Source organism: Maylandia zebra, linkage group LG10 (assembly GCF_041146795.1).
Source record: "Maylandia zebra isolate NMK-2024a linkage group LG10, Mzebra_GT3a, whole genome shotgun sequence".
NCBI classification, from domain to species: domain Eukaryota; kingdom Metazoa; phylum Chordata; class Actinopteri; order Cichliformes; family Cichlidae; genus Maylandia; species Maylandia zebra.
This window is the reverse complement of record NC_135176.1, coordinates 15,005,246-15,019,376: the sequence shown is the minus strand read 5'-3', so window position 1 is coordinate 15,019,376 and position 14,131 is coordinate 15,005,246. Positions and strand designations below refer to the sequence as shown.

At 41.2% G+C, this 14,131-nt stretch overlaps 1 protein-coding gene across 11 annotated transcripts in view; it reads right to left on the bottom strand.

The window, feature by feature from the left end:
• The window catches only part of nrxn2a (neurexin 2a), a 129,577-nt gene that overhangs the window by 76,850 nt on the left and 38,596 nt on the right, over window positions 1-14,131 (bottom strand). For all 11 annotated transcript variants that reach the window (XM_024803958.2, XM_024803949.2, XM_024803954.2 and 8 more), the window contains 4 exons: window positions 9,648-9,809; window positions 3,694-4,123; window positions 2,627-3,010; window positions 1,529-1,732 (listed from right to left, as the gene is read on the bottom strand). In XM_024803958.2, the coding sequence (XP_024659726.1) occupies window positions 1,529-1,732; window positions 2,627-3,010; window positions 3,694-4,123; window positions 9,648-9,809 (1,180 nt within the window). The remainder of the gene's footprint in view (window positions 1-1,528; window positions 1,733-2,626; window positions 3,011-3,693; window positions 4,124-9,647; window positions 9,810-14,131) is intronic.

Genomic DNA, 14,131 nt, shown 5'->3' with positions numbered 1-14,131 from the left:
TCTCGATCCATCTTCAGCTCAAATTGCTGTTTGTCCTGCAGGCTTGACGGTAATATATTTTCCGAGTTACACACAGAGGAAAAGTGGCGATTTGCACAACCTGCAGCCTCAATGATAGTTACACCGTGAAAAAAGTGACAACAGCACAAATGTAATGCTTTGCCAACATTTTCTCATATCTACAACAGTGACTATCTTCTCAATCCAGCTGAAATGTTCACATTTTTGGCCTCAAAATGGGCTCACCCACACATCATTTGCATGTTCTGAATAATGAAACCAATTTAACCAACTGTGGTTCAATATGTCGGTGTAAGTTATGTGGCTGCAGAGTGCTCTCAGGCTGTCAACCATCACAGAGCAGTGGATACAGACAGCCAGAGACCAGAGTGACTTTCTGCTGCGGATGTGTGTCTGCATGTGTGCGTGCGCGTGAGTGCGTGTGTCTGTACGGCCATCGCTGGTACTCTCTGTTCAGTGAAGCGGCTCTAAACTGGAAAGGCCAGTAAATGTGAGGGGAAGGAACTACAATGGACACATCTGCAATGTGAGCAGTTTAAGCGGTAATATTTCAGCGTAATGACGGATCAGGTCTCTGACTGCCTTCTCCTTGAACTGCAGACAAGCCATTGAAGGGCTGAAAGAGCCGAGACGGTCAGGTGGGACCTGACCAAGAGATGAACTGAAAGAGTGAGTGAGTGAAAGAGAGAGAGAGAGAGAGGCAGAGAAAGAGAGAGAGAGAAAGATAAGGCAGAATATACATACACATATACAGTAGCCTAAAAAGTCACTAATCCCTTGTTTTTCCACAGCTTTTTGTATTTTGTTCTGCATTTTATGTGCATTGTCTTTAGAGCACAAAAATATACATTTTCTCCCTTTCTTTCCTTTCTGCCTCTGCAGTATAAGGTATTAGATAAAGACATAACCTTGAAACATATTTTAACGTCTACTTCAAAGCAAAGTTTAGACATAACTGTGACGTCTCGTTATATTGACGCTTTAGCTCGTATTGGGTGTAAACACAATGGCACTTGCATATCATACTATTTTTCTCTCTATATAGTCTTGTCTGTATCTGAAGACAAACAAATATTTAGCAGGTTATAATATGCATCTTTTTTGACGTTATTTGGAATGTTTCTTTAAAATTTCCTGGTTTAAAGCAGAGCTGGCAAAAAAGAACGCTGACAAGGATATCCCCTAATGACATCACATTATGCTACTTTTTAATTTAAACTGATAATTCGTTATTTAATTAATTCATTTTCACTTAGACCCAGCTGCTCTTTCTAAAATTGACAGAACCACTGCAGGCCTCTGAAAAAAATTATAGGAGCATGCAAAACAACCAGGGGTGTGTGCTTTACTCTTCTTTTTTTTTAGGCCACTGTATATACTGTGTATGCAGATGGGGATGAGAGAGCCTCAGACAGAACAAATACACAGAGGTATCTGTCTAAGTAACGCGGCCTAAAAGTTCAAGAGGGATTACAGTATGTGCTCATATTCGCCGCAGCAGCATTACCCAGGTTCACAGTGAGTTTCACTCTGCCTCCATCCAGCTCCAAGCGCAAGGTGTCTGCAGACTGCTGGGAGGTGGTGGCCATCAGCAGTCCATAGGCCCTCTGGGACATAAAGCGCAGAGACACGTCCTCGGCCTCTGTGTGCAGCGTCCTCGGCAGTACCACTTTTAGATACATGCTGCCATCATAGCTCACCATGGTGGCCTCTGCAGATTTAGGAATTGGATTTGACCAAAAACGGGAGAGAAAAAAAGTGTTAGCAGACATCCAGAGGGAATCGCAGCGTGAAATTAAAAACACGAAGAGGCATTTATGGAGCGAAACCTAAATTTGGTCTGAGATTATTTTGGGTGCGACATGATATCCTTTTAGATTGCAGTTTTCATCTGCCGCACCAGATGGCAGAAAAAGCCTGGAGCAAACAGAGAGAGTGGCGAGATTGCAGGCGCAATCAAATTTCTGAAGGATTTATTCCCAACACAGCGCAATAGAAGGGGGATTTTCATTCCTCATACTATTAGCTGCCAATGGAGCTGCGTAATTTGGCCTCTCTGTGAGGAAGTTATCTGCACGGTGAATGCAGAGTGATTCAGGCCGAATCACTCTGCTGAAGAACCACTGCATTTCTGATGAAATACTCATAGCACTGGTAACCTTGTGATACTGACAATCCACTAATGAATCGCTCTACTGTAGGTAAATACCGCAATTTGCTGTTGAATGGCTCACATTACAAACAGCATCATTTTCCATAATACTGTCACTGTCACCAGGTTGGTTTGTATATTCGGAGAGTTATTCTGGATTGAGAGCATGCCTCTCATTTGAATAGAGATGGCATTAGGCAGTATGATCATAATGCAACTGCAAATGAAATTCTTATTGTTTAGGAAGCTTGAGCACTAAGTCCTTTTGATAATGAAATTTGTCTATAGCTACATTGTTTCTATATTTACAGAGACTTTTAAGCCACTACACACCTAACTTAATAAATAAAATACTAGCCAAGTGTGCTAAAAGCTTTGCAGCACCTTTAAAAAGAAAAAAAAAACACACATTTATCTTCCCCATCTACTGCCATCCTTCTTAGATACTCTTACCCTTCTCGCAGCTGGGGCCTAGGTACCCAGTACTGTTGCAGTCACAAATATGGCGATTCCAGCCCTCTCTGCAGTGTCCACCATTGGCACATGTGTCTCTGGTACACCTGACGTGAGTCTCCCTGGTGCAGAAGCTGCTGACACCTGTGGCGCTTTGAATTTCTGCCAGCCTCCGGAGGTTACGGCTCTGTCCGTCAATGAACAGGTCCCTCACACAGCCCACGTAGCCGAGGCCGAGGGACGCCGTCCATACCTCAGGGGGCAGCATGAGGTTTTGACGATCCTCTGGCAAACCTCCAAGATACATGTCCCCATCCAGATCAAGGATCTCACTGCCTTCATTAGCAGAAAAAGGGATGCTCTGGCTGTTCACTGAAATAAAACCTGTGGGCCAGGCATTAAGTGTGAGTCAACTTGCACTTACACAGTTTTTTTTGTTGTTGCAGAAAAGGAAGACAGGTGTGTGCGTGGGTTGTGCTGAATGAAAGGCAAGAACAAACTGCGAGATTGAGGAAGTGGGCACCAGGCTGCTTGTCTTAAAAAAAAAAGTGAATATAATAAAAATGCACTATGTGTCCTTGGGAGATTATTTTGCTTTTGGGCAAAAGCAAAAACTAAAACTTGATCTGTAAAAGTGACGACCTGTGAATTTGGGACCCTTGAGAAGAAATGGATTTTATTTATAGAAACGTGAGGCCAAAATAGAAGAAGTGCAATCTCGTCTTCCACATACGTACCGCACTAATAAGTCAGGCAATTCCTAATTTGAGTTGGGCGACTGTGTAATTGGCCACTTGTTAAATAGGTTAACACAAATTTAAAAATGTCACATGTAGATTATAGCAACTAAAAATATAATTGTAATTAAAAGCTAATATGCATGCATGTTTCACCGCAGTGAATAAAAAACAGGAGCGTGCCAGAGTGACTGTATCCACGCTGACATATGGCGATTTCACAGCTTGGAACCTTTTATAGTCTGCTCCACAGCTAAAACTAGAGAAACACTGCAGCAGAAGCAGACAGAAGGCGTACCCCGCTTTCACAAAAACACAACACTGACTTACCATTGCGCCCTTTTCTCTGGAAGTCCACATGGCACCACTCGCCATCATTGAGCCTCTTGCTACTGGCTTTCATCTTGATGCTGCCAGAGCCCATATCCATGACGAGGAAGAGAAATCCGTCGAGCAGCTCGATGGCAAAGAAGTCGGCCCGGGGCTTCCTATCAGGCTGCGTGCCCTGCAGGCTGCCATGGCTGAACAGCATAAGGCCGCTGGGCTCTGTGGTGCGGAAGTCGAAAGATATGGACCCCGTTTTCTTTGTGTTCCACCTGGGCAATGTCAAGTAGGCAGACGGCGTGTCGAAGGTGACCGGCTCCAGGGCTTCCACATCCTCGCAGCTGAATATCAGGTCACCATGGATACTGATCTTGGGGTCTCGCTGTTCAGCCAGCCGTGACAGCTCGAGTCTAAACTCATTATTCTTGTAGACCACCTAATAAATGAGAGAGATGTCGTGGTGAGATGACAGCTGGAAAAGCGGAATGAATTTAGTGCAAAGGTTGAATATTAGTCATCAATAAACACGACAATCAATAGGACACAGCAGCCGACAACATGGTGAATCATTCCTGAACCCGGAGCTGAGACAGAAAGCACTTTAGTGATTTTACATTTGAGTGCATTTATTCTGCAGGATTTCAGGTAGATCATAAAAATATTTTAATTACCAACAAATTATGAGGAGATTATCACGAGACAACAAGAAGGCAGCAGGTGTTAAACCGCTTGTGAAATTGCAAAAAAAAAAGAAGGAAAAAAAAGAAAATGCATTTAGATTTAGATGCAAATGCTTATATTTTAGACATTTAACTGGCTCATTTAGGAATGCACAATGTGTCTGACATAATCATCTTAAATTCAGAGCGGAGGAACAGGAGGAGGAACACTGCACCCACACGATGGCAAACAATTTGGTGTATTTATACCGAGGTAAACTGAAAGAGATCAAGTCAAGGCAGAGATGGTGAGTGGGAGAGAGGCGGCCTTGACCCTTTACAAGCTCAGCGCGAAATTTATTATTTAAAATGGGTAAATTTAGTAAACATGCACTCGTGATCTGCAGAACAGTCGTTAAAAAAAAATCCGATTTTGCACTCCGGCATGAATAAATGTACATGAGAAACTCATTTGCCTTTGAGGAATATTTTGCTGGTGATTTAATATTTTAGTGAAATTCAAAAACAACCTTTTGTACATATATTTACTTGCATATACTGTACAAGGCTCCAGATAGACAATGCCTATTTTCAACATAAAGCATACTGGGAGAGAATGCCTGCGCAGGCTTCTTTGTCTTGTTGTTGTATTTTCTGCTTTCATTCTGGCTTCATCAATATGCACAGTAGGAAACCGCGGTCCTTGTCTCATTTTGTATCAGTTGTAAGTCACCCCGAGCCCACTGTTATCTGCCACATCACTCTGCAACCAGTCACTGCCTGAGGTGACACACCACACAGCACAGAGGACTAACAGCAGAGCTGAGAGGCAATTTGAGCCAATATCACACTTCACACTGCCTCAGTGTGACTAATTAAGCAGTGAAATCAGATGGCGAAAGTGACCATCGAGAAATGAGTGTAACAAGCAATTTTAAAATGGGAAGACAGTCAATCAAGGCAGTCACTTACACAAAGAGGGAACAGCGTGTTTTCAGTAAACAACCAACAACACCAGCGAAAACGCACAGATGGCTACAAAAAGACACTGTGACCTCTGCAGGGCTATTATATAAGCCAAAGGACAAAGCAAGAAGCGGAATCCTATTTCACCAATTCAGATGCTTGTTGTTTGTGACATGGATTACAGAGTATCCCAAAACACAAGAAATAAAGCCCTTTAGTGCCAACCGGCAAAGTCCCTGTGTCATTTATGTTCAAAAAGTACAGCATAACAAACTGTGAGAATGAGGACCTTCTCTTCTCCCAACAGCCGTGTGAAGACGTTCTCCATAACCAAATTGGGTGCAATCTGTGAAGCATTAAAGTACACGTAGCTAATGGTTAGGCATGTGATATCTGGAAGGTACACGCACGGCAGCATAATAAAACGACATAGCGGCAACTTTGAAAAACAAATTCATCTCTGCCTGCTGGTTGTGACATTCATCTGAATGTTTCTCCTGCACTGATGAACCTGATGGCCTCTCCTCAGCAGCTCTCATATCTACTATCCTGAAACATGTAGGGAGATTAGTCATTGCCTACGCTGTCTACATTCAGTAAAATAAGACAGAAAAAAACGAGTATTTTCCTCACTGTTCACTTTTTTCCCCCCACGCGGACCAAGAGGAATACAATATGTGCCGGATGTATTTGTGAATACCTTCTAATCACCACAGAGCTTTGATTTTTTACTTCATCACCAAACTCAAGCGCTCGCTTATGGACTGACACATCTCAGATTTCTTGGCAGGCCGATCCAGTTATGACCAGCTCTGCCTGTGTCACCGCTCACACTCATTATCGGGGTTTGTCAACCCTTCTTCATGACTCTTTATCGCGTCACACTCTTCCCGCATGCCTACAGTGTGACTACACACAGAAGTAGTAGGTCTAAACACCATCACCAGTCACACCGCCCACAGAGCGGAGGTTGCAGCATTGGCAGCGGTGCTGGGACAATAACCTGTCCATAAATAACATCTCCTTTTCGTTTTAGTAGATGCAAACTGCATAGTAATGATGTAGATGGTGCACTTAAAATCAGTCAGTGGAAATACTTTTAGTGGGTTTAAATATTTATGTTATGAGGTTTATTAAAAAAAGATCATATGTTTGTTATTGTTTGCTTACAAATGGCTTTATTAATAAATCTGTCTGTTTTAGTGTTGAATTTATAGGAAAAAAAAAAAAAAAAATATATATATATATATATATATATATATATATATATATATATATATACATATATATATATATATATATATATGCAAACTGTGTTGACGTTATGACTAAAAATGAATAACAGCCTTGATTTAAAAATAAAAACTGCTGGCAGCTCTCTGAGACTGTACTTAGGCAGTAATTGTGTTTAAATGTCGAGCTAGAATATTCAGAAAAATTTGTATGAATGCCCCTCGGAAAATTAAACCCAGCGCTGGTGCGGTGGAGGTGAGGGGGTCGGGCGGGGGCCAAGACAGGAGAGTGGAAGATGCTCAGATTTCCATTTCAAGTGACTGGGATGGACATTTATTGCTATTATTAAGAGCATTAGGAATGCATTAAGGAAATTTTAGTGGGATCTGTTGTTTCTTATTATTGTTCATTGTGAGAAGACAAAATAAACAATAATATATATAACTGACATACTATTCTAATTTGAATCTAGGGTGCCGTCTGTGTATATGAGAAACGTGACGCATTTAACCCAAATAGAGCACTAACATCGCATTCGCAGGAGGATTACTAAATGAACGTAATAACAGGAAAATCAAATGAATTGTGATTTAAAATACATTTTGTTCAAAAACATTAGATGTTAATAATCTCTGTATGTGCGACCCACATGCGGCCCACCTGTCAAGGAGGAGATAGAGACAAGGAATGCATACATGCTACAAGGTCATTATAGTAAAATGAATAATTCTGGGAATAAAGTCCAAATTTTTGGAAAAACCTGAAGTACTATTTTGACTTTAATCTCAAAATTAAGAATAATTAAATCAAAATAGAGCCTTCTAGTGTGTTTATTTTTCTTAAAGTCTCTAATATTCCATTGGTATAATATGGCTTAGACTGAGCTCAGGTTTGGACATATGCAGAGGAGGGATGGTGGATATACTGGATGTGGAATACAAAGGATGTGGAATATGGAGCTGCCAAGCAGGAGGGAAAGAGGAAGACTCAGGGAATATTCCTGGATGTAGTGAAGGAGGTTGTTGTGACAGAGGAGGATGTTAGGGATAAGGTGAGATGGAGGCAGATGATCCGCAGTAGCGACCCTTAAAGGGAGACTTTGAACATTAAGGAATGTTTATGACCAAGTTACTGATGTCATACACAAAAACCTGGTGAAAGCAAAATATCTGGGCTAACAAACTTGCCCATTTATACACCGTATATTCATTTCGATATAAAATGTTTATTTATTTTTTGACCATGGTATTACATAGAATTACCTAAATTACTTAAAATGTATTGTTGCATGTTGTTTCAACAGGCAGTAGCACACATTGATTGTAACATCCATGTTGTTTCCACAAGACTTGAACGCACTGAGGTCAGAAGAACAAACTCTGACTCAGGAAATAGGACTAATCCAGGGAACATGTAAATGCAAGGTTTAGCACAGGGTTGCCTTGATCAAAACACTCATTCATACATAAATACCTTAATAAATTAGTACTTCATACAAAAACCCAAAGCATACAGGAATTATTTTGCAGGTATTTGGTAAAAACAGACAAAGAAGTGGACAATTTAAATTCTGACCGGCAACGAAAAGTCCACAGATTACTAAAGTCATCTAAATTTATCTTGTGAGTGGGTGGGCTCGATTAACTGTAGCTAAATTCACAACAATCCAGCTAGGCAGTCGATACTACTCGCTTAAAAACCACAAACCTCATAACGGCAACATCAGGATAAGAATGATCCTTTTTGGGGGAACCACAGATCACTGTCCAGTTCCTGTTGTGACATTTAAACTAGACCAGTGCACAGTAATCACAGCATATTACAACTGTAAAAATCACAGATATCGCTAACTTCTTTCTGTATGCAACATCTGATTGAACTTTAAAACTTGAACTCCCATATTTTGCCTCACAAAATCCAATTAATCAAAATATTATCTGAAGATTTCATTTCTCCACTACACCAGCTGGCTGCTTTGTCATTAGCAGTTGACAATTTAAGCAGTTTTTTCAACTGGATCCCAAAAAGAAAATGTGAAACCGAAGTACGAAGAAATCTTCGTGTTAGTTTAAGCAGGCCAGCACTGATGAACAAGAGCATACCCGACAATAATCAGTCCTTAATCTACTTGTACCAAGACAGTAAGACAGTCCTTCTGACTGCCAAGCACTCACACTTAATGAAGCCGCTGCTCGTTATGCTCCGACCTGGCGCTGCTGTTATTAGCTTAGTCACGTTATTTCCACTCTATTTGCCTTGTGCATTATGTGTAACCTATATCTAAGTGATGTGTCTGCTCTGTCCTTGGTGCATTGTTCTCCCTGCTGAATCCAGAGAAGCTGGATTTAATGGGGATCAGGACAGGCGGCTAGAAAGAGTTTATAAGCAATTACGGAATAAATGGTCTTATATTGTGTGACGTCAGTGTCTCTGACAGAAGTAAACTCAGCTGTATGAGCTGGGGTATTAACCCCGAAGAAAATCGGCCTCCCTGACGTCTGTGTGACTTTTAAATATCAGACTGCTGCCTGTTTAATCATGTCTCCTCCTAACTCTCTTTGCGTAAGGGGAAAGCATTTCTCTTATTTTAAGGCTCACAGCACATCAGTTGCTTTTTTTATGAGACGGCTCAGTTCATTAAAAATTTCTGAGACCTGGCTGAAATTGGGCATTAACCCATAATTTGCTGCTTTACCTAAACATCTAGTACCAAGTACATGATCTTTACTCGCTTGCTGAAGATAATCAATGTGACAGGTGCAGGTCAGACTTAAAGCACTTAAAAAATGCAGAAGAGGGGATGAAAACCAGCTCCAAACTGTGTTTCAGGAATGAACATGAGATGCATCTGTTTCTTATGCATATCAGTGCTACATTCTCAAAGGGGTTCCCACAGGAATCTATAAATGCATATGCTCTGCACAGCACAACCTACCAGCTGAAAGTTTCTCCTTCAAACACCCTACAACAGGAGAATCAATATCAGTGCGAGGGGTAATTTTCTATACGCAGAACATGCTCTGCTTAAAGGGTTGCGCTACCTAAGGAGGGTCGGATAGTATTTCCAGTTTGCTGCTGAAGCTGAGGTCAAGCTGTACTCACATCTTTCAGACAGCCCATGAAGTTGTTGCTGACCGGGGAGCCTGGCAGGTCAGCTGTGTTTAGGCTGCCCCCTATGTAGAAGAGATCATCAGAGCCCAGCATGGTGTTGTCCTCCTGGGTGTAGCCAGTGGTGGTGAGAATCCCGTCCACCAAAATTGTCACCTACAGGGATAAAAATCCCAGCACGTTAGGAAAATAAAATCCAAGATTTTTAAACCAAGTGGAAAGAACCGGCCTAATTATTTCATGCTTCATTTCTTGATTTGAAATAAGCATGTCGTAATGTTGGCTCTTGAAGGCAATTACAAGAACAGCTTTGAAAGGTTCACTAATCTCAACTGATCCCCATTTCTGATAAACCAGCATGATCGTAGCGAAGTCAACGTATGATAAATGTGGGCTCCGCTGATATTTTGGCTCCAAAGCAATTTGCGATGCTACAGTTATTTTGAGATTAAAGGTAACAGGATGGCAAGCTACATTTACTCGAATATTGGCACCATCAAAGCAAGAGATTTCTCCTATCAATGTCGTCAGTAAACAGGGAAGAAAACGAATGACTGAACAGGGATATAGAAGTAAAAATGATATGCTTGTTGCCATGACAATAAGCCTACAGTAACAAGTATTTCTGCACAAATGTAACAGCTCCCACTTAGGGGTAATAAGTGAAAACAATTACCATTTCTATTGTTGGGAGCATTATTCCATTTCATTTCAGGAAATTCTACAGTAGAAAGCAATTTCTTTGTATATTGCACTGCATATAATAAATATCACAAAATGCATAAACAAACAAAATAAAGTGTTGAGCATGCATGGTCACAGATTCAGTTAATTGTTCCGATGTCTCATGCTACACACAATATTCCTGAGTGGAAGGACACTGTGCATAAAATCCTTCAGTCAGATCATTAGCTTGGAAAATACCACAGATCATGCACTGTTTTCACATAGGGAGAGGATGCAAAGAGCAAAAGCCAGTACAAATCTCTATCCACTAGCTTCAGGTTATACTTGTAGGCGATCAGTCAGCAGGGCAAAATCAAAAAACAATACCCAAACAACCTAGGAAAACAGAATAAAAAATTAAGGATCAACAAGAGTAGAGTAAGGCAAAGGATTCACAACATGAATAAATGGCTATAATGCATTGCTACAAATGAGTTCAATGATGATCTGTAATGTACTACTAGAGGGTGTAATTAGCTAACGGGGAACAGGTGGTGCAGAAAACTGGTGGGAAGGAAACAAAGTGTGGAAGGAAAACTAAGAACCAAGGATTACAAAAAGCTAAAAGGAAAAAAAAAAAACAGGAAATGAGAGAGATGAGAGAGAGGGAACTATTTTCCAAATTCTCAAGTAAACACCCACAGGGGAGAATAAGCATTATAAAATGTGGAATCATTTCTAGCTTCGCTTAAAAAATCATTTAAAATGTTTGACTTGTGACCCTTGCATCTCGAGAATGAGTTAACTATGTAAAAAGAACCGTGTCTATTTTTATGAATATCATAAGAGGATGAGAGACAGCATGGTATGTTTAGGCGTCAGGTCAATAAAATGAGGTTCTGCCTTTCCATTTGCTGCTACTGGCAGGTATTGATTTCTATCTATCTGGTACTGAAGCCTTGAGTATCTTTGCCTCGGACCTTGGACAATGAGAAGGCTTGACTGAGGGTTGATGAAACTGCACATGAAGAAATTTCAGAAAAATGTGTTTCATGTCTGGGAAGTGATTGATCTTGCTTTCTTGTTCACTCCAAAATGTCTACAGAAGCATGGCCGATGTCTAAGATGGTGGTGACACCCACCTACTTTACTGGCATTTGAATATCTGAGGTGAGGGATCGGTGCGTTCAAAGGTAATTACTGATTTAGGTCATTATTAATTAGAAGAACACACTGGGAGAATATACAGGCTCCAGACCTGGATGGCACACTTTGAAGCTGACCTTTTATCATTAATTTTGCCAGCATTTCGACATCGCCGGTGTTATGTAGTGCTTATTAAATGGTAATATATATTTATGACTGTCAGTGTAGCTCAGGAGGTTTTCAAAAGAGTATTCATGCGGTACAACAACAGATAATCAGCAAGCATGTTAGTGAGTTCTGTGTTCTGAGCATGCCAGTAAATAGGTGGATGCATCGATAACAAGGGTTGAAAGGCAGAGAAAATGAGCACCAATGAGTTTGCCCAAAACAGACTACACAAAAGGCAGATGGAGAGAGAGATAGTAATAGGAGGAATTCTAGAGTGAAAAGCACCACCGGATCTAATAAAATGTTTCCACCAGCACTCTCGTGGGAGTTACAGTTCCTCCTATCTACATGTCAGTGAGCTAACTTATCTGAGGGGAAAGCAATTTACACAGGGATCAAATGCATGCCTGAAAGCATAAGTGACGTTGTAAGCATTCGGCTTGCCGCTCTTCTGGAAGCCAGGCTAAGGAAATAGAAGTGGAGGAGGATGCACGCTTATATGCAGGTTAACGTGACAGGTTTAGAATATATTGGCGATGATGAGATGGTTAGATACAAAATGAGTTCTTCTTTAGAAAAGAAATCTAACATTTATATGCACTGCATGAGTCCCACTCATCTTGGGGAATATATTTAGTCTGGTGATAGTTCAAGTAAATTTACAGAGCGATCGCTTTGTGGGGAACAGAAAAGCTAGCGCCGCCTTTCCCTTTAGAAGCTCAGCTTTCTTAGGGTTTCAGTATTGTACTGAACTCAGTTAGCTAAGATAATGGTAACAGCGACATTAATGCCATTGTCCAATGTATCTGACTAATACAGAGCATACTGGAGCATATTGGTCAGATATGTGAGAGCACAATTTAGGGTGGATGCACTCTTAGCTTACGCTTAGCTTAAAGTGAAGACATAACAGATTAGCTGGAGAAACATAACTGACAGCTAAATAACCATAAACACAGCTAGAAGAGAGTGAATGATCATTATATTATCTGTCACTGCTCTGTGTGTAAATACACTGAACTGCTACTTCATTAGGCGCAGCCATTCATCTGCTCGTCAATGAATGGCTACAGTAACAAGTGTTAATAAGTTGCAGCCAATCATATGGCAGCAACTCAGTGCATTCAGGCATGTAGACATGGTCAAGATGACCTGCTAAAGTTCAAACTGCGCACCAGAATGGGGAAGTAAAGGTGGTTTAAGTGACCGAATGTAGCATGCCTGTTGGTGCCAGATGGGCTGGTCAGGAAATGGACCTACTTTTGTGTCTTGGGTTTACCAAGAAGGATTAGAAAAAGAAAAAACAACTCTGAGTGCATGCCAAAGCTTGAAGCAGAGGGCTACAGCAGCAGAAGACGACCACACCTGTGCCTTAGCTTTCAGCTAAGAACAGGAAAACAAAGCTCAAGAAAAGTGGACAATAGAAGATTGGAAAAATCTTGCCCAGTCTGATGAGTCTGCTGTTTACTGCAACATTTAGATGGTAGGATCAGACAAACAACATGAAAACATAGATCCATCCTGCCATGTATCAATAGTTCAGGCTGCTGGTGGTATAATGATATGAGGAATGTTTTCTTGGCACATTGTTACCCCTTTAGTACTATCATTTAAACACCACAGCCTACCAGACCAGCGGTCCCCAACCTTTTTTGCGCCACGGACCGGTTTATGCCCGACATTATTTTCACGGACCGGCCTTTAAGGTGTCGCGGATAAATACAACAAAATAAAACTAGTACCGGTACCGAAAAAAAGAAGATTTATTCATAACACACGTGAAAAGACCCAGGAAAACCGAGTTAACGATAAAAACGATAACAAAATAACGCTGAAAACCGATAAAAACCCTGAAAACCATACATTTCACACCTGAGCCTCAACTCTCGCGGCCCGGTACCAAACGACTCACGGACCGGTACCGCTCCGAGGCCCGGGGGTTGGGGACCGCTGTACCAGAGCATTGTTGCTGACCATGCCTACCCCATTATGACCACAATGTACCCATCTTCTGATTTGATGCCCAGCAGGAAAATACACCATGTCACAAAGCTCAAATCATCTCAAACTGTTTTTTTAAACATGTCAATGAGTTCACTGTACTCAAATGGCCTCGACGGCGGCAGATCTCAATCCAACGGAGCACCTTTGGGACGTGCTGGCACGCGAGATTCGCCTCATGGATGTGCAGCTGACAAAATGAGCTTGTTATCATGTCAATATGGAACAAAATCTCTGAGGAATGTCTCCAGCTGACAAGTTTACAACCACCAAATGAGCACTTTTGCAGTCATTATACTGTTTCTTTCTTCTTCTTTTTTTTACAGGAATTGACGAGCGAGGAGTGGCTCTGACTGTGAAACCCTGTAAGGCCGCTTACTTGTCAATCAAAAGGTAATCAGACCAAAATCAAATCTTGCTTTATTTTCTGTCAGCACTTCAAGGGCATTTCCATTCGTCATTAGGACTTCTAAACACCTAATTATACTCATCTTATG